The 26,010-nt window shown below is 37.7% G+C and overlaps 1 protein-coding gene across 3 annotated transcripts; it reads left to right on the forward strand.

Annotated features, from left to right (window-relative positions):
* Positions 1-292: 292 nt before the first annotated feature.
* On the forward strand, positions 293-25,747 carry LOC127657128 (F-box only protein 34-like). Of its 3 annotated transcripts, XM_052145788.1 has the most exons (4): positions 293-480; positions 3,616-3,775; positions 19,725-19,878; positions 22,600-25,747. In XM_052145788.1, the coding sequence occupies exons 3-4, from the start codon at positions 19,787-19,789 to the stop codon at positions 24,680-24,682; spliced, it is 2,175 nt and encodes a 724-aa protein (XP_052001748.1). In that variant the 5' UTR covers positions 293-480; positions 3,616-3,775; positions 19,725-19,786; the 3' UTR covers positions 24,683-25,747. The 3 variants fall into 3 exon arrangements, with proteins under 3 accessions (XP_052001748.1, XP_052001747.1, XP_052001749.1); XM_052145787.1 differs by lacking the exon at positions 3,616-3,775; XM_052145789.1 differs by lacking the exons at positions 293-480; positions 3,616-3,775 and adding an exon at positions 15,127-15,237.
* The last annotated feature ends 263 nt before the right edge of the window (positions 25,748-26,010 follow it).

The following is a 26,010-nucleotide window of genomic DNA, read 5'->3' on the forward strand; positions in this document are numbered from 1 at the left end:
ATTACAGTAGGTCCCGATATTTTGAATATGTGGTTACATTATGATAAAGTTTGACCTAAAACCGATTTCCCCTTACAAAATGGTAACCATACTTTTCAATATAATGCTACGGTACATTTTTGTAAGAAATTATAAATATTTTTTTAAAGTGTCTTAAAAAGCTATTAACACTATAATAATATTGCCAGCCCAAACACTGCTCTACTTTGCCCTGCTACAGTAGGCGGTTGCATGCGTGCGCGCTCGCGCATCTATGTGCGCGTGCTCACGTTACATGAAGCTGTGACCGCTGCGCGCTCACGTGATTAGAGCTGAACACACTCAAGCAAGAAGCGTTGTGTCCTGAAAGACGCAAGACTTAAAAAATAATGACAACATGAGATTAATTCACCAGAGTAAAGACAGAAGAACAACTTGTTGAAGAGTTACGCCCTCAGCAAGTGAATTTACTCGACCTTTCTTCAATTTTATTTTGCCCAGGTCAGTTTTGAATCTGCTATTTCCTCATGTTTGGTTTGTTACTTCTTCGTGTCAGTCATAAATATCAATTTCGCTGTCCTTTACGGCGTTTTAATGACTATATTTTGCATTTCAAATGGTAAAAATATATTAGTTATCCTATGTTTTTCCTGTTGTTGTTGTTTTGTTTTTTTTTTTTTGCATATGCTGTGCGGAACTAGCATTTAAACAACCCATAAATCAGGACACAAATATTGAATATAGACTTAAGTCCATATTACTTATTTTTAGATTATTTATTGATATACATGTCGATTTATGTCAATATAATTGCATGAACTCGCATTATTTGCTCTTATAAAATGCAGATGTGTGTGTGATGGCGTTTCTGTCAGTTAGCTTCAGTGCTAATGAGGATGGACGCAGCAATGTCACATTTATTACTGGTGGAAATGTGTGTTTTCTGATAGTTTCCAAGTATATTCTATATATTTTGCAATGCCATCTTATTGTAAGGGTGTTAGTGAGTTGATATGACACATGTTGTACTTCTGGTCACCGATAAATAACTTGTGTCGACTTGTGCAAGGGCTTGTTTTCTCTCTCTCTCTCTCTGTCTGTCTGTCTGTCTGTCTCTCTCTCTCTCTCTCTCTCTGTGTGTGTGTGTGTGTGTGTGTGTGTGTTTTCATTTAAATTAAGTTTCAGCTTTGCTTTTTTTTTAAGTGCATCTTACACTGGAGAGTTTAATGCTAATTTAGATGTACAGAGTTAAAGAGTTCTTGTTTTAAGGTGGTTTATAATTTGAAGTTTAATTGAGTCACATTTAAATAGTCTTATTGACATTTAAAGTCTTTCATATGTGTGATATAAATGGGACTTTGGTCAAGCATACTGAATTAGGCAATCATAGATCCAGTGAGGATATCTATATCTAGCTTTGTGACCGAACTTCTCTGCTGTCATAGTTATTTAACCTCAAAAGCTCTAACAAGCAAGCAAGCAAACAAACGCCTTGCTGTCCATTTGCATGTGTACTATACAACCTGGTAGAACATGGGACACTTGTAAAGGATTAGGTGAATTCAAAACTTTACAAGCAAAGAAAATATAAATGTTTAACTACTTGATTAGACATTTGAACTTTGCCCCTCTGTGAGGCAATGATCCAAGCACCTCAGTCTGGCCAAATGCAAAATTATATATTATATTATGTGTGGAATATAATTTAAAGTGAAACATTTTTTTAAAAATAGGTTATGAAGATGTGTGTGGAACAAGTTTGTGCAAGTTTACTTTCTTGAAGACAAGCTTGTAGCCAGATTTTGAGCTGAAGTCTGGCTTGTATTTAACAGGTCAGTTGTTACCAACAGCGGGCTGATCCAAAGACCTTGTTTTGCTGTAATGGGGGAGGTCAAATGAGCATTGAAGCTGTGCAGTTTTGGTAATTGCAGATCAGGAGTGCAATGAGTGGCTTTTATCTTTCGCCGGTCAACTGTCTGCTGTTATGTGGCATGTCAAAACCAGGCCATACATCCCTTTATAGACATGATAAACTTCCTCACGGTTAATTGTCAGATGATGCTGTGGTGGTACTGAGGTCTCTTTTGCAGTTTCAGCTCTTAAGCCAGTTATTTTTTACTTTCCTTTTGTTTTCTGACTAGCTGAGTTTATTCAGATTTATTCCATTTGCAGAATCACTTTTTAAGTCATTTAATTTAGCTGGGGCATGTAGACACTCTGTAGACCGTTCCAAGGTGTAAAAGGAATATTCTGAGTTCAATACATGTTAAGCTCAATCGACAGCATTTGTGGCATAATGTTAATAACCACAATATTTTGACTTGCCTCTCCTTCTCTTAAAAAAGCTAAAATTGAGGTTAGAGTGAGGCAATTACAATGGAAGTGAATGGGGCCAATTTTTTGAGTGATTTAAGGCAATAATGCGAAACTTATAATAAGCACTTGCATTAATTCTTCTGTTAAAACGTGACAACGTAGTGTTATTTGTGCTGTCAAGTTTTTTAACTCACAATTTTAATGGTCGTTTTAGGGTTTACTGCCTTACAACATTGTCATAGCAACAATGTTGTAAAATTGTATTACTTAAAACAGAAAATGTTAATAATCAATTTTAAAGGGGGCCTGGGTAGCTCAGCGAGGGTTGATGTTGACTATCACCCCTGGAGTCATGAGTTTGAATCCAGGGTGTGCTGAGTGACTCCAGCCAGGTTTCCTAAGCAACCAAATTGGCCCAGTTGCTAGGGAGGGTAGAGTCACATGGGGTAACCTCCTTGTGGTCATGATTAGGGGTTCTCGCTCTCAATGGGGCACGTGGTAAGTTGTGAGTGGATCGCGGAGAGTAGCATGAGCCTCCACGTGCTGGATGTCTCCGCGGTGTCATGCACAGTGAGCCACGTGATAAGATGCACGGACTGACGGTCCGGAGGCAACTGAGATTTGTCCTCCGCCACCCGGATTGAGGTGAGTAAACACGCCACCACGAGGACCTACTAAGTAGTGGAAATTCCATATTAGGAGAAAAGGAGATAAAAAAAAAAAGCTATATTATCAAACAAAAAATCACATTAACACACATATTGTTTATGTCTTGTGGCTTTAGTTTTGAAACAGTTTGTACTTCAACATTTAAGGATTGGCCCCATTTGCTTCTATTGCGAATGCCTCATTGTAACCTAGTTTCTTTCCCTTTTTCAAGAAAATGTGGGGCGTCAAAATATATTTTAGTGGTAATGAACATTATGCCACAAATCCTGCCGATTGAGGTTAACTTTTATTGATACCGCAATATTACTTTAAATCACATATCTTTGTGAACAACCTGAGAGAAATTCAGAATAAACTCTTTAAAGTTGTAAAGTAATACAATAACCAGAATGGGTCCAACACCAACCTAACCAGTAAGTGATTTTGGCGGATACTTTGATGCAGTGGCATACCATTATTGTACAGTGATGACATGCAAATAATCTTTGAGTGTTTTTACTGTTATTTTAGTTTTACCACAGAAATGCAAAATATACTCATACACTCTGTCTACACTGGACGCAAGTGATGTCGCATCCCAACACTTTGAGGCTGTATTCACTGGACGTGTCAAATTGAATGTTCTAAACCATTTATTTGTTTTGTTTGCAGGAGTAGTGCTAGCAAATAGGGGTATCCGTTCTTGGTCGGCGTAAAGCGACAGGCGCATCCAGTGTAAATGGCATCGTTGATTAAAATGGGAGTATTCTGTTGTCGCATCATGCCGCGCCGCTCGTGTCTGGTGTAGATGGGGTGTTCGATCAACAAAGAGGTTTGTTTATTTGACAGGCGTTTTAAGTTTTGAAGTGACAATTCACAAAAATGTCAATTTGAAAAAAAATGCTGTTTTCCAATCAACACAAGCATACAGTGACCCTGTGCTGACAGGCTCCCAAAAAAAAGCACCATAAAAATACTGTAATTAAATAGTCCGTATGACTTGTGTTCTCTTCAGAGTCTTTTGAAGCCATACGTTAGCTTTGTGTGTGAAACAGACCAAAAGAATTAGTTTTTCTCTGAAAATATTGACCTCCGACATCTCTGCCATCTCTCATTCACAATTTCAGAAATTCAAACTTGCGGTATTGTAATACAATATGAGACATGAGAGAACCAGCTGTGATGCATCTTCACAAACATTTTAATAAACGATAGCTGGTACAAAAGGAAAATACTTTAATATCTGTCTTATCACACATCTAATGCTTGGCTTCTGAAGAGTTGCAATAAAGAGCACAAATCATATGGATACATCTGGTGCATTTTTTATACGTATTTGCATACAAGATAAAAAATTTTAGGTGAACTACTTATTTTAAGCAAAAGTTGTCATTAGGGTTGGGCATTTTGGTCATTTTGTCTACTTGAGGACTCGGACTAATTACTCGAGCACTTGGCGAGTACTCGAGGGGCAATTACATGTTCATAACTGTGTGTGGGTGTGTGTGTGTGTGTGTATATATATAATAATATGTCTGGCAAACGTCTATGGCTGCTGCATTGTGCCTTGTTTTTCCAGTGTATCGTCTATTCATTATTATAGGCTTTTGTAAAATAATAAGTTACAAAATGTACAAAAGTTTCAAATTATAATGCATCATATTTTGTCATTATGTGAAGATTCGCTGTCCAACTCTGAATGTGCCCAATGCACATCTGTCTGTTCTTCCTTCAGGTTACCGTAGTAATCTTAGTAAGCATGCCCCAGTTTTTTTAGTGACTGTCTGAACCGCATATTTTCAAATAACAGGAGACACCATAACCATTGCGTTTTTAGTATGCGTGTTAAATTGAAGTTCAGTTTGAAGACGCTGCATTTTGTTCCATTTAGCTGCGCTCTGTCTAGCTGTTTGAAACACTCGACTGCTTTATATGCATTGCTTCAGCACGTTGAGTCCACCGCCACACGTGCCTGGTGAGTGAATGTGTGTGTGTGTGTCCGTCCAAATGTTCGCTCGTGTGAGGAAAGCCGTGATGGTCTGTATGGTTTTTGCTGTGATTCATGAAGCATTCCATTCAACTTTGAGAATCTGAATTTCCACCTTTTAACTAGGGAAAGTGCAACGGAATTACACTTTATATTGGACATCTAACTTGGAAACTTGTGCAGAAATGTTCAACTCCCATTTCGCCGAGATTCAGGTGCGTGTTACGTCACGCAGGGCAGAGAGGTTTACAGTCAGTGACGAACATTTATTTTTATTAAATAATATCCATTAATGTGTCAAAATTCTTACATGAAATGATAATAAAACATGTTTAGCAAATGTTTTGCAGAGACAGGTGTTAAAACACGATTAATTACACTCTCTTTTGATTATCGTAACGATAGCATTGCAGATTTGTATCAGTTTTGTTGCTATGAGACGTTTCTGATAATCATTGTATCCCTCAAAACCACAACTTAAATATAAGCTCCTCCTTTCTTTGTGTGTTTAGTTGTCAGGTAATTGTCACTGGATTTCGAATTAAGTGAAAAGCCACATCATGCGAGATCACTATCGATCATCGTTTTCATGATCGATCTTTGCTGCCATGTCCGAGTACTCGTGCCCATCCCTCGTTGTCATGTTGAAACAAGCAGAATTGTGGAAACACTCCTTTGATAGTGCTGTTCTCTCAGCCTTATCTTTTGGATTGAAAATGTTAGAGTTTTAAGAGTTGAAATGAACCCTTGAAATGAACCCTTAAAATGAACAGTACAGCCAGACCACCTGTTTAAGTGGAATCAGCCCCCTTGGTTCTTGCTAGGGAAGTCTGACAACTGGACTGCTTGCACAGATTAAGATGAAAACCTGTTAGGACACTCTGCCTTGAGTCATGTGGCAGGGCTGAAGGCACTTTATTACCTCACACTACAAACCACTGGGAGCTTTTATACAAACTCTGGTAGGAAAGAATTATTCTGCAGGTTGTGACAAGCTTTTGTCTTGTTCATAGGCTTGTCTGCCGTATGTGGTTCTGATTGCCTCTGTCCCCATTTGGAATCTATATATGGGTTTTATTGTATATTATAAGATTTAAATTATTTAAAGTATATGTGTGGCATGGTTTTGTAGTGCGCTTGCCACACTCCGCATTATTCGAGGAGCACATGAAATGTAGAGCCTTTGTTTTCTACAATTAATGCAGACTTGATCCATTCAATTTTCCCATCTCTTTCTGACCGGAAGATTTTTTGTTTTTGGTGTAGTGTGTTTTCAAGCACCAATGCACAAGATCGACATGAGTTTTGTTAATGCTAAACTTTCAGACACACACCTCAGAGAAGGGCTCTTTGCAGGCAGTTTTACTAAGTATATTTAGATTTTATTGTTTTAGCGTTGACGCAGACTTTTCATATTAAACAATGAAAATCTATTATTACATACAAATTATTACATGTGTAAACCTATGATAATCTTAACAAATAGTAAAATAAATATTAAACCATTTCAAGATTTATTTTGTGAAAATTATTTATTTGTGTGTTATTTCCACCACCCCAAACTATTTTGCCCCCTAATAATGTCTTTTCAAATGTTTGTATACTTGTTAACCCAGACAAAAGTGTCAGTGAAGAGCAGGCTTGATATGAAATACGTGATGTTTGAAGAAAATAGAAAAATTAAGGTATATTTCACTTGTGCGCAGAATGTATTTATTGAGCATCATTCCAATCTAATTTGGTTAATTTGCCAAATTATGCCAAATGTTTGAAAATATTATTTAATTGTGTGTATTAAGGAAATATAAAATTTTAGTTATGAAATGAGCTTTCGTGAGACAAAGGATTTTGCCATTTTATTTCAAAAAGTAAAAAAATATAAAATAAATCATCACAGTCATTTCCATAAAATTCTATTAAACACAATACAGAGTTTAAGATGTGGTGAAACACTGTGGTGGGGATTTTCACATAACAGCTCAGTACAGACTTTATGACACTGGGCAATTGAATGGGCGAGACGGTTGAAGACCAATATAACGGCAAAGAATTTGCCCTGGATAGCAAAACAATACAAGGTTTGTTCAAAGTGTCAAGTTTCAGCTGGGAAAGAGGGTTTAAACATGCCTGGTTGTGTTTAAGGCCATGCCGTGGACCATGTATATTGGGATGGCCCCTTTATGTTTTTTGTCAAGGGCTCTTCAGTTGGGTGGGGGTGGGCTGTTGAGATGCTTGTTGACCTGACCTAACTATTCCTAGTATGGTGTCAAATTTGCAGCTATGTATTTGGCAACAGAGTGTGCACAGATATGCACACCTCTCACACAACAAGCAATGAAGCAGGACGGTCCTTAAAAGTGCCTGAGAAGCAATTAAAGAGTGGGTGTGAACTTCTGTAGAGATATGGACTTTAGACCCGGGGTTGTTGGTTAATCAGAGGCCCTCAGATTCTACAGGTGCTTTTTGAGAATAGCTCCTGGCTTTTGGTTAAAGGATACCTTCATTAGGGACTTTGAGGCAAATTGATTTGTCTGTACTGTTAGCTTATTGAACTACTGTGGACCTCTTTTAAAGGAGTTCAATCAGAGTGGTAAACTCTGGTTGGTTCTTACGCCATAAGATAAGGCCTTTGGTAATACCAAATGCAAACACTGTCTCAAGACACATTTTTAAACTATCAAGGCATCTAAAAATCGATGAATCTGCTTGATACCACAAAACAGTTGAAGACTTCCATCTAGCGCATGTTTACATACTAGGGCTGCAACTAACGATTATTTTGATAATCGATTAATCTAACGATTACTCTGCAATTATTGCAATGTTTAATCTTTAGCTCTTAACCAATTATTCAGCTTGTGCCCCGACATAAAAGTTTGGATTAAATGTGCTTGCTTACAATAAAGAGGACAAAATCATATTTTAAAAATACCTCTAAATGACATTTACTGAATTAAAGGGAAAACAATTTTTTTTATCAAGTTTAATTCGGTAAAGATATTCACTGCAAGTTTTGGAGTTTGCAGTTATTTACATGATCTGCTTCCATATTATTTTAACTTTAATAAAGCTATAACGCATAAAATCTCACTTGTGATCTCAGTGATTTCAACCGTGGTATGATTGTTGGTACCAGAAGGGCTGGTTTGAATATTTTTATAACTATTGATATTCTTAAATTTTCACACACAACAGTCTCTAGGGTTTATTAAAAATTGTGCCAAAAATCATCCAGTGAGTGGCAGTTCTGCAGATGGAATTGCCTTGTTGATATGAGAGGTCAACTGAGAATGGTTAAAAAAGGACAATTGTATAGCCTTTGCAGGGTTTTTCCTGGCTCAAAATGAGGCAGGATCAGGTACCATCCTGATCATGTGCACACATACACTTGTGCCATGCCTTTCACTGGCTGAAGCAAACGCTTACAAGCAACATATTTTAGGTGTTCTAATAATTAGATGATTGAAGAAAATTATAATTATCAATTTATAGCTTATTTAATAAAAATATAGCTAACTTGTTCAACATTAAATTAATTAAATACAACATATCAGCTAATGAGTTCATTTATAGTTAAGAAACAGCAAACTTGATAAACCTCTTAAACCAATAATAAGATCATCTCTGATCTCAGGTATGGTGGGAAGGGACGATGTGTAGAGACCAATCGGCCACTGTTTTGCAGCTCAGATTGGACTGATCACTTAGATTGACAAGTCTTGATTTACCATAGGGATGTCCCGATACCACTTTTTCCACTTCCGATCCGATTCCGATATCGGAAATCTCAGTATTGGCCGATACCGATCCCGATCCGATACAGTGTTGTTTTTTAACATAATCAGTTTATAATATCTTTACAGTATTGTGTGGAAATAATTGGGTGTACTCTTTAATAGGCTATGTAAAGAGTTAATGTGTTAACTACACATTATTTCAATATAAATGTATAGCTTAAGAAACACTTTATTATTAACTAGCATACTGGCACTCAGTGAGTTCTGATTACACGCACCTGCATATCATTAGTGGCTAATCAATGACTGCATAAATAAATACCCCGCTTTCTCGCACGCTCACACACACACACACACACACACACACACACACACACACACACACACACACACACACACACACACACACACACACACACAACACACACTCACTTTCTCACTTTCTCACTCTGTGCCTGTTCTCATCGATAGTATTTCTGAGACTCCAGAACTTTCTACTATGTCAATCATGTGTCTTCATTATTGCCTGCATGTATCATAAAATTGTTTTGAGTTATCTCTTTCATCATATCTATACACTGTCTGGATATTACTTACCTGCTGTTTGCCACTCTGCTTAACTGAATTTACTCACAATATTTACATCACTGTTTCAATCCTCTGCTCAATAAACCCTGCTACTGAGTTCATATCTCTGCCTCTCCGTGAGTCTCCCGTGACAGCTTTAACTTTTAAACCCTCACCCTTTTTATTCATAGTTTAATTCGCTTCTTAATTAAATTCTGGTTAAATGCACCTCCAGTGCCTTTCTAAGTCCATATTATAAGTGAACCGAACTGCTGAGCATCTATATCTGAGATGTTCGTTTGTAGCGCACAAATATTGTGCACGGGTGAAGGCTATAAATAGCCGTGCGCGTGTGTGTAAAAGCACCATTCACTAACGGGCTAAAGCTGCGCGTGCAAGAACATATATGTTTACTTATTAAACACAGCCTATTGCAATTCACAGAGCTATCGCGTGGCTTCAAGTGGCTTTGAATAAAATGCACTAGTCATATGAACCGCTTTAATGGTGTTTTAACAGTTCTTTTATGTCATTTTTTAAGCTTGACAGTAACGAACATGACTAACACAGAGTATCGGATTTGGGTCGGGCTTGCCGGACCGATACCCGATCCGTCTAAAAACGTCAGTATCGATGCGATACCGATCTAGGTATCGGATCGGGACATCCCTAATTTACCATATTCACAACTGAAACAGTGCTGGATCTTAGTACTTGTTACTTATTCTATGTAATTATGTTTCTGGTTTATTGTGACATTTACAAATGTAAGTAGTTCTTAGGTTCAGTAAAAGATCACTCAGATCACTTTTTTGGAGAGTTTTTTTGGACTTCTGATAAAGGCTACCTTGCTTCCAAATGCCATAACTTGTTTTGAGATAACAAATCAAAGAAAATTTTGTCCAGATACAGTTGACATGATTGTAGTCATCATGTAAAGCATGAATAATTAACTAAATTAATTAATTAAACTGCTACAATTTCTCAGCTGTGTTGTAATGTTAGCATTTTTGAGAAAATCAAGATTATGCGTGGTTAGCAATTTTTAAGTCACAGAAATAAGGCCATGAAACACATAATAGATTTTGTAGACTACAGTTTTCACTCACAAAAGTAACTTTTGTGATATACTTTTTGTGTTAGACCGTATCGGATCACCCTCTTCTGTAGTAAATTCACAGCGTGTCATCTTTCAAAAATGAGAATGAGCTCAAACAGGAAAGACTGTATATCTCTTGTTGGTTTCATACAGATTACACAATCAAAGAATATTTGTTTTGGTTTATTTAAAAGTAGACAATTCAAGCTTTCTATAGACATATATCTCATGTCTGCGAGGAAAGTATACGCTGAGTTTTGGTTTATTTTCGTGACGCGCTCCAGACAGAAGTTCACGGAGACCGAGACGGCAGAAAGCGCATCCTGTATGATTTCTTTATTTTACAAAACCACAACATTTTGCTGTTTTTGTGAGTGTAAACCCTTTATAGTTTCGAATGATATCTTACTCTTATATGTATGACGAAAAATTACAGAGTATTTCTTTCTGCTGTTATCAGGGAAAAAGTCAGGTGATCACTCCGGCGCCTCCGGTGACACAGAGGATTGACTATTTTATGTTATCAATATAAAAATACAACTTAAACAGGATCAATTGAAAAATTTAATTTTGTGGGCATTTCCGACACTGGACAACACCAACGCCCATTTAGCTTGCTTGTTGTTAAGCTTAATGAAGGGCTATTGGCTAAGATCTGCTGGCTTTATGGAGATTTTTTTATAGTGGTTTAATTTCACAGCAGTGGCAAACAATGTCGATGTTTAGGGCAAGCATTATCCTTTCCTGGCTGTCACAAATGAAGGCTGGTCAGGTAGACTTTGATGTTGTGTGGAGTCTGTGACAAATAATTTCAAAGAGGGGGAGGGGCAGGGTCTCATGTGGTCTTGCAGAATTTCAACATAAATGCAGATGTCGGGCACACGTTTAATTGAAAATTGATGCCAAGGACCAAATTTAAATAAAAACTAAAATATAAATAAAAAGATAAGAAATTAATTGCAAAAAAGGGCACTTATCTAATGAAAGAGGGCAGGTGCTTGAGCACCACTAGGGGCCTATCTTTTCACGTGAATGCGTTCAGTGATAAGATTCCACAAAATAAATCCGGGCCCGGACTGAGACTAATTATTCAACCATTTCTCCTAACAGTGCGATTAAACTTTGCAAGAGGTCGCATTGGTGCGACTACAAAGTTTGCTGACTCTGATTGTGGTCTGTTGTTTTTTGTTCCGTATGAGAAATATCAAAGGCAAACGTTCCAAATGCAAAAGGAAACAGTTTTACCTGGATCATTCAGCGCCGCTCAATGGACAGATCAGTGCAGAGACGTGCATTTACACATGGACCGGTCTCGAGCACTCAACAACGCAGATCATCATAAACAGAGCTGCGAGAATCATGGGCTGGGTCATGAATTCAGCTTTGATTATTTGTTTAAAACCTCTATGAAAGCCCATAATGTGTTGATGATTAAATCAGGTTAAAATTCTATTAAACGGCCTCAATATTCTGCACAGATATCTGCACAATGAACAAAGAAATTGACAGACAGAAAAAGGTTTCAATCCACACATCACAGATATTTAAAAAAAAATATTTACCATGAACTTGATGGTAAACGAGAAATGCCATGCAAAAATAAAAATGTAATTTGTTTTATGGTTCCTGATAATCATGTTTTTTTTCTTTTACTTTTGGTTACTATGATCTTATTGCAAATGCCACAGTTAAAACTATGGATGCAATGGAACTTTACTTCTGTGTAAACATTTTTCTAATGCCATCTGATTGTAGAAAAAGGCTTTTTTTTTCCTTCAGATGACTGTATTTTAATAATCAAGATCCTGATAAAAAGAAAGAAACAGTGAAAGAAAACACATTTACTTTAAGTTGGACCAACACACTCAAGTGCTTGTGTAACCATTTTTAGAATTTAACACCTGTGCTACCACTCTTAAATGTTAGTCTGACTCTGGAGTCATGTAAATAAATAGATAAATAAAACATTATTTGCTGTGGCATCGCAAGAATTAATTCAAACATTACGAGTAAACGCGCAACTAAAATGAACAAAAAATTGAAGATCTTGAAAAGGAAAACTATCAACGATGGTTATGTGGGACAGTGGGATAGAGGTGTGCCATGGGATTTGTTTAATTATAAAAAGTGTGCCATGGCAGAAAAATGTTGGGAAACACTGGTGTGGAGAAAAGGCAAAGATAATTACAAGCTTGCGTGTGACCCAGGAAGGTGCAGAAAGGCAACTTAAGAGGGCAAATTATTGCACAATAGCTGCACAACCCATCTACATCTCACTGATGGGGGAACTCCCAAGTCCTTTGATTTGAAAGAGACTCAAATCAAATATAAGAGCATATTCTGTTCATATGCCAAATGCATTGAAAAATGCTCTGACTCCTTTTGCTGGATTTGAAATAGAAAACCACAGAGTTGCTTAAATGTTTCTAAAGAAGGGAAGTTGTTCTGAAAAACATGGAGGATGTGAACTTCTATAGTGTGCTGCAATGTTCTTGTGAGGGCTAGAATTTAGAACAACATAACACCAGTTTTTTTTTTTTTCTTCAAATTTAAGTCTTTGTTATTTTTTTCATCAGTCATTTTATACAGCTTTGACATCTTTTTGTAATTTTCGAGACATTTGCAATGCTCAGAATAGTGTACTACCATACTGCTCTTATCATTTCTGCATTATATAGAATACTGTGCTTAGTATGGGTATTTTATAGAATGCCCGGATATTAACTTTTGCCAAAATGTGCACAATGGGCTATACTGTGTGGAATAAAGTGTCCCACAGTGAAAATTCTCAAATTTCTGGTGTGATGAACAGGAACTAGCCTAATAAAATCCACTGTGTATTTTAATCTATTCCTTGACTTATTGCTTGGCCAGCCAAATGTACTTTGTAAAATTGAAGTAAACATGCAAAAAAAAAAATCTGAGATGATGATCAGGTACCACTCACTGGATTAAACATGCACTTTAATGAATTTGAAACAACAATGTTGGTACTGTTGGTCGCTTAATGCCTATTATTTAGTTATTGGGCCTCATTCTTGAAACCTTCGTAAAATGGATCATCCCGAAATCTTTCCTCCGCATTCACAAATGCATTTTAACCCCAGATTTGTTAGTAAAACGTGTGTATGTTTGTGAAAACTAACGATTATTTTGATAACCGATTAATCTTCAATAATTTATTCGATTAATCGGAAAAAAATACATTTATTTCCTGTTTTATAAAAATACGATTAAAAAACTACTTTTTTTATGTTTGCCATGGTATAGATTTACTTTTGGAATCAGACATTATATTTGGCATTATCAGGACGAACGTATATCAGGAACCTCAGCATTATTGTACATTATACAATATGTGTGTTCTTCATGATAAGATGTGCACAGTGAACGTGACCTATTATGACTCACTACATTGCGAGCCATCACGTTATTATATAGCTGCAGCAAGCGCGCATGAGTGACAAGCGCCCCCGCGCCAGAGTGTGCATCAGCCGAGAGAAGATTCAATCTCTTCCCCGGTCACTTCACACAACTCATAGACACGACGCTGTCCGCAAAGAGAAATGTCAGTTTCTGTGTTTATTTTCATAACCCGCTTCCTTATTATTTTAACTTTCATAAAGGATGCTTTAAAGATATAAAGTGGGGGGTGTTTCATTGCGAAATGGAATGCGGCACAATAATTATTTTATCTCGATTATCTTGTTTTCAAGCGAAATCGTAATTTGAAAATAACATTTGATTAATCGCCCAGCTCTAACCTGATGCAGCAACCACTCCAAACTTTAGGCTTGTTATGATCTTCTGTGAAGTGTTTATAAAGTGCTCTCGTGTGCTGGACAAGTTTTTCCCGCTTCAGCTTGTCTCCGTTGTTTTTCAAATGAGTTTCATCATGCAACACATTTTCCACCGAGCTGTGAAGTGACATCACTGACAGAGCTTCTCTGTGCTCGTGGTATACATCCAACTAATCGAAATAGTTTTCAATGATATTGCATTATCGATAATATGATCTTGTTTTTTTTTACAAGTTCTGAGATCTGGAAAGTTCTATGAAAGCTATTGTAGCAGCTGGTCTGTTTTAGATTGTCTGGAAACGGCATTGTGTAAGCTTAGCTGCCTCCCCACCTCTCTTTTTGAATGGGTGCCATTGTTTTTGGAAAAGCTTGAGCAAGTTCAGGGATAGGAAGTGTGATGTGAAAAGTTTTCAGTCTTTTAAAGCTGATGTGTGTTCTTTCTCATATCCCAGCTTAACATCCACAATTAACTATTTAGTGACCATTTGTACATTGATTTAACCTAAAAGTGTAACGCTGTGACTGCTCAAAAACGGGGTGTTCTGAAGGTGTTTGAAAACTGTGATTATTTTTACAATGCCGTTTGTTGATGTTAGTAACTGTATTGTTTATGTGGATGTTTATGTGGAGATTTGTTGTGACCATTCATTTCAAATCTGTTTTTTCTCTTGCATCATGCGATGTAAAGTTTTCGCTTTGTGTGTACAAAAACATGTGCTGGTGATTGGTGAATATGGAGGCGTCAACTCCTGTGTGAATTCTGGGCTCCTTCCCCTTCCTTCAGTGGTGGGCCAAAAGTATTGATTATTTTTGCCATTTTTAGGCATGCAGGGATCTTGAATAGCCCATTGGCTCCTTATCAGACCTGCATTTATTTGCTCCGGCAGGCACACACGTGCTTGTAAGCAGAGCCCCTCCGGTCTCGGCCAATCACAGCTTCTTAGGTGAAATTCTGGAGGGTGTCAGTGAGACCAATAAACCCCACGTGCTGTACTAGGATGAGGACTATGTACACACTAGCTTCTGTAATGGAACCCTGCGCAAATGTCAACTCAAAGGAATTCACAATGGAATGACTTGTTGTGCAGTATATGTTGGATGCATGTGAGTAAAACTAAAAGTCACGGTCACATGACACTTATTTGAAAGGGAGTGGAAACGGAGACCTGGTCTGAAGTAACAACAAAATGTTGGATTATTGGGTAATTCTTGCCTCTCCGCAGGTTTCTAGCTTTGTTTTTGGAGGTTTCTTGATTGTGGCTCTGCCCCGTGAGCTGCATGAACATGCTAGAACTTGGATTGCATGGATAGAATGAGTCTGGATGGGCAGTGCAAAGAGGAAATTTTATCTCTACTTTTATTTGGTCCCTCCATTCAGACCACATAATCTTGTCTTTACTGGTGAGCTCAGCCAGTGTCCATTTATTAGTCTGTGTTTCGGTGAGGGCTTATGGATGGGACGCACGAATACAGTTCCAAAAACATATCTAGGCTTATGGTCTTCATGTGTGATGTATCTCTGTAAAAACATACCGCTTGGCTGCTTTTCTAGCCCCTGGAGAGAGAATGGGCATTAGAGATTCAGGACCATATGTTCTGTTCAGCTTTATTACAGTTCTGTACATAAACTGTATGTGCTATTTTGTGTTTTCATATAATAATTGGAGCTGTAGTACAGAATTAATAATTAATAGGAATATTCCTTGTTCAATACAAGTTAAGATCAATTGACGGCATTTGAGGCATAATGTTGGCTCCTTAAATATTTTTTTTTTATAGATTTTACAGTAAAGTGAATTGGGCCAATTTTTGGAGGGTTTAAAGGCAGAAATATGAAGCTTATCATTTTATAGCACTTGCGTTAGTCTAATTGCTGTTAGAACTTTGTTTTATTTGAGCTGTAAAGTTGTTAAAAAATAAAAATTTTATAAGGTTTTATAGGGTTAATAAATTTTTATAAGTTGTAAAATTGTATCTAACTTTACACAAAAAAAGTTAGCATGGGATTTTGTCACTAAAAACATGTTATCACTCATATTGTTTACATTTTGTAGCTATGCTTTTGAAACTTTTACAGATTTACTTCCAGTATGCTTCACTGTAACTTTACTAACTGAAAAGGAAGGATAAGTTGCAATTTATTTTTTCATTCTCTTCTCGTCTTTTCCATCACACCCCATTAAAGTGGGGAACTAAAGAGGAACTAATATTACAAACATGCAAAAAATTAATTCGATGTAAAATATTTATAAACTATATTATGATGCAATAAATGCTATTTTATGCAAAAAAAATTATGAAGAATAAAAAATAAATACAATGGTGAAAAAATAATAACCATATTAACTTTAATCATACCTATCGGTTATTTATTTTTTTTTTACCTTTATTTATCCAGGTAAACTGTTTGAGAACCACTTCTCATTTACAAACATGACCTGGCCAAGAGGCTACAGGAATAAACAAGAACATACTGTACAGCTGTATATAGTCAAACACATAACACATAAAACAAGCAACTAAATTAAAAAAGATAGACAACAAAGGGGAAAAGAAAAGGAATAGAGTGCTTAAATATGTGTGTATAAATATGGTTCATGATTGTCAGCAGGAACAAGAGTCAACTTATGTAATTTTCGAGATTTTGTTTAAAGGTGGAGATTGGGATCAGAGATGTAAGTTTCAGGGTATTTTTAGTTATCAGTTATCAGTTATCAGGTTATCAGTTCAACTTCAGTTTAACACTATCTATCCTGTTATAGAGAATATTTTTGTGTAAGCCTACTTGTTTTTAAGGCCTAGGGCTGTCACGATTAGGAAATTTGGCTGACGATTGTCAAATAAATATTTGCGATGATGATTAATTGTCTGTTTTAGGGCTCTCACGATTATGGCGATTAAATGTGTTTTAGGGCTTCACAATGAATTATACAAATCTATATATTTCAAAATACTTAAAATATCTGTTTCTTTTTGGTAAACTTTAGTCTTGGTCCATTTTGCAATTGCACGGTGGTTGTTGAAACCCCAGCGAACCTGAATAGCCAATATATTGATTATATTATATTATGAACAACAGTTAATTCCAGTTTTCAAATATGATTGGACAAGGGACATTCCAAAAGTCATGATGTCTCAGAAAAGCAGTACTCAGACGCTTTACTGTTTGTATCACTGCGCTTGTGTTTGTGGTGTTCTAAACTAAAGTGTAAGAGCAGTGCAGGTGTGTAAAAGAATTAGATGTGTCTGTTCATTTATCACTGTGACATTGAATATTTTAGCCAGCAGATTGTGACAAAAGACCATTTTTGTGTGTCATGAGCAAGTTGAACTGACATTCAGTCAGCAAGCGGTTTCTTTGAAGTCATCGCAATTACCACTCAGTCTATGACCGCTCAAATTACTACTACACTACAGCTGGGAAATACAGTTAAACTAACAGCTTCAGCATTAAGGCTTATCACAGCAAAGAGATACAACATGTGTTTTGTTTTTGTGTAACAATCCTAATTTTGTATTTATTTTAGCGATAATCGCCATAAATATCGCAATATCCGATTATGTCATCAACCCCCCTGCCAAGGGTCGTTGTTGATTTTGCTTTAAAAATTCAATTAATTTATTGAAACACAAAAAAAAAAACTAAAACAAAAGATATTTCTAAATTCTAATTGTTCTTTAAATGAAACAAAAAACAATTAAAATAACAAAGTGATAAACATAATCTTCTATAATTCAAAACTCCAAACATTTACCATCTCCAACGACCTCATTTGCCATCACGCAAGTATTCGTCTACGACAACAGGTGGGTAATTATTAATAGCCTAAAAATTAAGAACTAAAGACAATTATTCGTGTAAAGTTAATTATTATTAACTTTTATAATAATAATAATAATTATTATTATTATATGTTATTTTTGTATTATTATTAAAAAAAAAATACCTCTAGAAAGTTCAACACAACCCTCATAATTTCTGCTTCCAAATCAGTTTGTAACTTTACTTAGTCTATGCTTATGTAACGGTAGCCAGCTGGTAAGGTAGCTGTGCAGTGTGTAAACCTCACTCCCATGGCCTCAAGAGGCACACTAGCGACTGATACTAGAGACTATAGCCTTTAGCCTCCTCATTGGCATGCTTGCCTGCTATGCCGGACACTCCGGTTCAAATCCCGCTCTGAGTAGGTTGAGCAGGACCGGTTGCACTTAAACTAATAGAAAACAGCAGTTTTTATATTAGCTGAAAGCCTAATATATGTTCTTGTGTTCCCAAAATAATGCCGTCAATTATGTGTCCATATCAAATTTGTGTTTGTATTATGTTTTGTTAATACTGTTAATGTTGTAAAGAAAAGATCATGGAAAAATTTTTAGGTTCAAGGTAAATGTGGTGTATATTATTTTATGATTTAATCACTTTTTTGTTTGTTTGTTGTTTCTTTAATAGAAAGAAATATTTGAGCGAACCGGCAGAGTTGTGTTCACAATGTGTGTTAGGCATGAACTGCTCCGTGAAAATGAAGCAAACAAAATTTCTAGCACCTCCTAAGATGGTCTTAGGTCATTTGCAGTATTCTCAAACACAACACTATTCTTGCAATCTGTTTTCAGATAACTGAAACAGAGAAGTAAGAGTAATAACTCTTTACGTGAATCTGTTGAGACTCCATGAGACTCTTCCGCTGCATGCCTCTGAACAAACTGCGCATTGACATGGGAATTGACGGCTTTTCTTTTATCCTGTTCTTAAAAATATAATCATTTATAGCCATTTACCGATATTGTCGATCATCTTCTGTCAATGAGTGTCGAATTCGACATTGGGAGATTTGTAAGACATCGTCAATATCCGATAACATCATCCTATCGCCTAGCCCTATATTGAACCTGGAATATTCCTTCATATTTCATGACAAACTGTTACAGGATTTATTGATACCAGTGCATAGAAACATATGAATGGGCTTTTTAATGATAGAGTTTATAAGCCAAGTAATTAATGAGTACATGCAGTGTAAAATTAAATCTGAACAAAATGTGCTCTGACCCAATTTATGATTATGGTTGTAATGACCTCTACTTGTCAGTGTTCCCCAGTCTCTTATCTAGGTTTCTGTGTCTCATTATATGATATAGCCTAGTTATTTTAAAATTACACTGTGCATACTGTATATTTTCAAGTTGCAATGCAGCAAGGCCCAAAGTAGTGCATCTCTTTAAGACATCTAGCTTATATGTACAATTTCAATGAATATGGAGGCACAGAGAATTTGATGCGGTTGCACTAAGTGTTTAAAATGATCACTAGAAAATGTTACCGTAACCATAATACTAGTGGTGGAAAGAGAATATTCTCATAGAGAATATCATACTGTAATGTCTTAAATGGTGTCTTTTACTAGTATTAGAACACCCAAACTGTACAAAACAATAAACTGTTTGCAATAAATCTTAACTATGCTATAAAGAAGAATTAGTAACATTATACTATAGAGTTTATACTATGCACCAATGTTTCAAAAGGGGTTGAATTGATTTGGAAAGTTAAACTGTTCTTATTTTTTTCCATGAATGTTTTTGTTTTGCAGTGACGCTGCAGTCCTGAGCCCTTCTGTCGGGAAGCATCACTCAGACTGGAGGGAGGAGCCTAATGCCTCAGAAATGTGAAACTATTAGTTACTGCAACCCCACCCCTTATAGGGATCCACGGTTACGAGCCTCCAATCTGCCATCAGTCTGGAGGTACTTTCTTTACTCAAGTCTATACATGACATTGCATAATTTGAGGATAATTTGCCCATGGTAATTCACTCAATTAAGTTTTAGTTAGATTGAATACAGATTTTACACTCTGAAAAAAACAACATGGGCTCTTTTTCATGTGTTCAACATCATCACGGATGTTTCCATACCTCAAAATTTACACAGAAATATTACTTCCATTACGGATTGTGTCTCACCAAAATCCCTGTACCTTTTTATCAGGTCTGTATCTGCAGTAAATCGTGTGCCTTGGAATATGACACAAGTTGCATGTACTAATTTTATTAGACTTTTTGGGTCCTTTTTTAAGCTTTAAAGCAAGGCACTATCCACTGTCAATAAGCTCTATGTATACTGCTCATTTCGGCAAATGTAGTTGGTCATCCGGGTATTCTATGCATACAGAAAATTACATACTTGGTAATATGGTATTCCGGACATAGCCATGTTGTTCTGTATGCATTTAGCTTCACAAAAACTGAGGTTCTGTTTCCATCTTGCCTATAATTACCCCTCCTTTTTCTTGTCTGTTTCTAAGCTATGACTACATGGCTTGAGCTATAGGCAGGGGCAACACATGTGGAGACGTGTGCAGACCTAGATGCTCAGTATTTGCTTCAGTAAGAATACAGTGTTACAACATAATTGGAGTAAAGTACACTTCATAATTGTGACCTCATCCGTGATGTTTTTTTTCCCCCATGAGTTGGACAGATTCTCTGGCAAGCCCCTTATGTAGGAAGTCATGAGCGTTTACAAGAAGGGGGAGCAAACAAATCTCCTGTTAACTGATGCAGTGTGCTGATTTCAGTATGAGCTCACCTCATCCTTTGACATTACTTATTTGCCATGTTTTGCTTTTCGCTTCTGGGTATTTGTTTTCTTTTTACATAATGCTGTTGTGCTTTTTTGACCTCAAATTACCATTGGCTCATGCATGTGTTTTGGCACGCAGTCTTAAGGAAATTTTGAGTTGTTTGGGTGCATTGAAGGCGAGGGCTGGGAGGGGGCTGTATGTCTTTGCCAGGTTGTGCAATGGGTAAAAATCTGTATTTGAACACCAGATAGGAGCTGGCTTGCCTCCAGGGAAATTGTATTCCTGTCCAGCAATGTGTTCCTCAGCAAACTGTGAGGTTCAAGTGACATTATGTTGTAATCAGTACATTGCTACAGTCTCCTTTATGTGGTATTTTCTGTCATGAGTCAATAATTGGCATATTGGTCAAATTGGATGTGTAACCTTTTTTGTTTAACTTTTCATTAATAAAATAGAACAAGAAAGAAATGCAGCAACTAGCAACTAAATCAATTGCTTTATTTCACTGCTGACATTTTCAATCAGAATACTCTGTAGTTGTGTGTCTTTTCAACAGGAAGAGTTTGAGCTTAGCTAAAACCCAAGTTTGGCAGGGGAAGTCCAAGGTAGGGTTGTTCCAGGAAGTGTGAGTGTACCCATATCCATGGACAATCAAAGCCACTGTTGACTTGCCTTTTATATTGTCCCACTTCTTGTCCAAGACACCAGCTCAAAAAAAACCTTTCTGACCTTACTGATTTGCCTCTCCTGCTTTTACCTCTAAAGAATGTTGGCCCAGAGTGAGAGGTTCAGGGCAATGCAAACTTTCCAAGGACACACCAAATGGTATTCACACTTGTCAATGGACATGCCACTTTCCATGTTTTGCCAATGGCTGCAGCATACCTACCCCATTTTTGTGCAAGCCGGTCACCTCCCACTCATGGCTCCGCACTGAAATACCTGCCATCCCAAGTTTAGTCACGTGAGAACCCCCTGTACCACTTTATCTGGTCTGTATAATGGAAGAATGTCTAATATGCTCATGTGTCTGTTAGGCTTTAGGCTGCCGACACATAAATACTGCTGTTTGTAGGGCAGATAGGTCCCTGTCATCTGAGTGCTTGAGTAAGAGCCCAGCTGTGTCTGGACCAGGGTGGCTCTACTCCCATTATGTCAGCCTAAGGGCCAGAGAGAACTGCAATAGCCATTGTGTTCACTGTGACTACTGCCTGAAGAGTTCTTTGCAATTCTGCACACTATGTCCAACAAACACTCACCTGACCGAAACACATTCCTAAGAAGCTGCACTGACAGATTTTATTAACCATTTCCATCTCTTGACTATTTGTAGATAGTGTCATAATTCTGGCATCTGACATGCTCCGGAATTAAAATTATTGTTGCAATACTTGTGCTGCCTCTTTATAATACAAAGAACTGTTAGCTTCCTCCTACTTGCGGAACTCAAAGTGATGTTTAGCAAAATGTTGCAGGGGCTCTTTTACAAACAAGTTAAATGAATGGGGATTGATGCTGTTGAGAATAATGACAACAACAAAAAAACATCATAAAATCAGCAGAAAGTTGGTCCATATAACTCCTGTACTATATTCCAAGTCTTGGAACGCCATACCATAACTTTGTGTTGGAAATGGACTGGAATTTAAGTTGTTGTTTACTGATAAGCTTTCCCTCCTGTAGCTGTATCACTCATCTCATTTGTGAATGTGCATATTCAAACTTTGTTTTTTTTTTCCCCTTTCAAGAATGTGCCTAGTCATTCTGCTTATGCTACCTTAAATCATTTTGTAATTCAAGATATTATATTAATGTGACAAATACATTTTAGTTCAGTGACATGCTTTGGAGTTATTTTTTACTATTTCTGTCCTTTTACTCAGGTTTACCACCATGCACCTCAAACAATACCCCAAACCACAAGATAAAGAAATACATCTGGAGTCTGTGCATGATGGAACACCAGGCCTCCATGCCAACCAGCAGGGAGTGCTCAGGACAGAGTGGGGCGTTCGCCAGGCGTGTGGCCTCATGGGCTCACCTGGCAACGGCACAACCAACCGGTGCCCCCTCAGTGTCATCTCCACCAATACCCTACAATGTAGCAACAATAAAAATGCCAACCGTGGGAGCAATGCACCAACTAGAGTATGTGGGGCCCGCAAGAGCAAAGCACCCCCTGTCACAACATTTACTAGTTCTTTAGTTTTGCTCTCGTCTTCAACTGGTTTGGAAAATGAAGGCTCTCTAAGGATCTACCAAGAAGAGGATGGAGAAGGATCTTTGGACATATGGGCTGTCATTAAACCTGGGAACACAAAAGAGAAAATTGCCATTTTTGCAGCTCAGAAGTGTGGCAGTGTTTGCGACAGTGAAATTGACAACAGTCCTGAAAAAGAATGCATTGCCCCAGAGTTGCGGACTGTCTCTGTGAAAAATAAAGGCTGCTGGGTCAGTGACTGGTCTGTGGCCAAGCGCAGGAGAAGATCTGGTACCCCAGACAAGCCGAGAAGTATGGAATCTCCACCCCCAACACCTGATATACATAAAGTATCCATGGCCCTCAATGAAAACATCAACCCTTGTCAAGGAATGGCAGACACAGTAAGAACAGAGGGAGAGGAGGATGGAAAGTTGCTCTCGGTTGTCGAGATGGTGGCATACTTGGAGCAAAGAGCAAGTGATCAGCAGGTGAGCTCCAAACCCCCATCCTTGCGTAGTACCAGCACCATTACTCTGTCAAAAGTTGTATCCATCCCCCAGCCTGAAGAACAGCAGTCCAAAGTTTCAGAACTACAAGAGGTCCAAGAGAAAGAGGGGGAATCTGTGCGGGTTCTGGAGATGGTGGCCAAGTTGGAGTCACAGTGCCTGAACAGACAGAGCCTTCGGGAAGGTGGAGACCTTTCTCGAAACAACAGCTTGAGGAGGAAGGTGGGACGAGTGCTTCTGGTAGGGTCAGAACCTTATTCACTGCCCTTAAAGCCACAGGACAGTAGAGTCGAGAGTGTCCCACAGGAACTGGGTAGTGATTTGGACAAATTGAGTTGCACATTCAAGACCCCTGAATTGGCAAATACGGAGACCTCACAGTGTGGTCTTGTCTGCTGCACCATCAAGCAGAATGAAGGTTCTTGTATGGCAGAACAGGAAACTTGCACAGCTGTTGATATGGGAAAAAACGTGCAATCCTCGCCAAAGTATGTCAGCTCTAAGGCTAGTGAAGGCAATGAGGAACCACAACCAGGCATGTTGTTCTTTGTCCATTCTCCTAATCAGACTCTTAAGGAGCAGAACCAGCCCTCCTCAGAGAGCAGACTTCTGAACCAAGAGCCTTCTCCACTTGTCCAGGACAGTGACCCTTCTGTGGACACTTCAGTGGCAGTCAGAGAGGACAGCAGGGTTGCACTTGGGGGTTACCAAAATTATCCAAACATTGAGGAGACAGAGGGAGAGACTAGCATGGTTGGTCGAGAGTGTGTGCCTTTTCGCCGCCTTGTGTCTCATGAATTTCTCGAAACTCGCTTCAAGATCCAGCTGCTTCTGGAGCCTCAGCAGTACATGGCTTTCCTGCCCCACCACATCATCCTAAAAATCTTCTGCTTGCTGCCTACCGAAAGCCTGGCTGCCCTTAAGTGCACCTGCCATTACTTTAAGTTTATTATCGAGAGTTACGGCGTGCGGCCGGCCGATTCTCGTTGGGTAAGTGATCCACGCTACAAAGATGACCCCTGTAAGCAGTGCAAGAAGCGCTATGACCGTGGCGATGTTTCACTCTGCCGTTGGCACCATAAGCCCTACTGCCAGGCATTGCCTTATGGCCCAGGCTACTGGATGTGTTGCCGGGGGGCCCATAAAGACACACCTGGTTGTAACGTGGGACTCCACGACAACCACTGGGTCCCTGCCTATTATAGCATCAATATGCCAATTTATAAGAAAAGCAGGAACAATGATGTGGGCTCGTAGTGTGTCAGAATGGAAGGATGCAGTGTGTGTTTTATTTTCTGATGAGAGTAACTTGTGTGAATGAGCTGTTTTTCCTGTGCCTGTGTGTTGCCAAAGAGCAGGTGTGCTTTTTTGATGTATAGTGCTTAAAACCAGGTTGCTGAAACTAATTTGAAATTGCTGGATCTCTGCACTTATATTCTGCCTACCAGTCACAAACTCCCTATTGGATACCCTCCTCAGGTCCTTAATGTTGGTCTGCACTTTAACCTTTAAAGATTGAATGGTTCTATCTGGGTACTGCTTGACTATTTTACTTTGAATAAGCATTAATCTACTTACAACTAACTTATGCTCTCAACACCTCTGCAAATGTCTCATTTTTTTTATAACACACCCCAGCCTGATCTTCCTGCACTGATGTTGACATCGGCTGCAATATTAAATGTTGATAAGCATTACAGTTATATTATCTCCCTGCACACTCATTGTTGATGGGAAAACGTGTAAAGAGGGCCATGAGTTGATGAATTCCTTTTACCATTTATTTTACCGCTACCAATTCCTGCGATGTTATGGGGTGCAATGGCTTTGTGATGTATTTGTTTTGAGATTGTTCTGAGCCCAGATGTTTACATTGTACATAGCACAGAATCATATATATCATAACAGGGTGATGATGGCAAGAGTGTGACGTGAAATGCATTTAATCTTAATATGGGGAAAAACGCCTTTTCTTTTTATGCTAACTTTTGTATATACAGATATCTATGTGAAATGGTTGCTCCCATTCTAAAATGGGACTCCATGCTAAACCCTTGTAAATAGGTCTTCTCAAATTTTTAAGTGTTTATCTCCCATGTGTGATGTATTGTGTCTATGGGAAACATTTGTATGTGGGAAGAGAGAATTTCTCCATCTTGACAAACTGAATATCATCTGAAAAAAAGATCAATTTCAATGCAACAGAAAGACTGCTTTCCAAAGTGTGTTTCAGATTTTTCAAGATTTTTGTTAATAACATTTGTGTTCTGCCTGTTAAGGCATTTTACTTCAATAAAGTATATCTCAGAGGATTTGTAAGATGCTGTTTTGTGCTCTTTTTATTTGTAATTTTTTTATCCATGTTTGCATCCACAAAAAACCTTGTATGGTTTTCTTTGTTTAGCCAGTAATATATATATATATATATATTTTATTATTATTTTTAAGTGCTGCCACTGTTATTTCTAGTCCTAGATATAAAGCTGTTAAATATTGTGTGTGTGTGTGTGTGTATATGTATGTATGTATGTATGTATGTATATATATATATATATATATATATATATATATATATATTACACATT

This window comes from Xyrauchen texanus, chromosome 16, assembly GCF_025860055.1.
Source record: "Xyrauchen texanus isolate HMW12.3.18 chromosome 16, RBS_HiC_50CHRs, whole genome shotgun sequence".
Classification (NCBI taxonomy): domain Eukaryota; kingdom Metazoa; phylum Chordata; class Actinopteri; order Cypriniformes; family Catostomidae; genus Xyrauchen; species Xyrauchen texanus.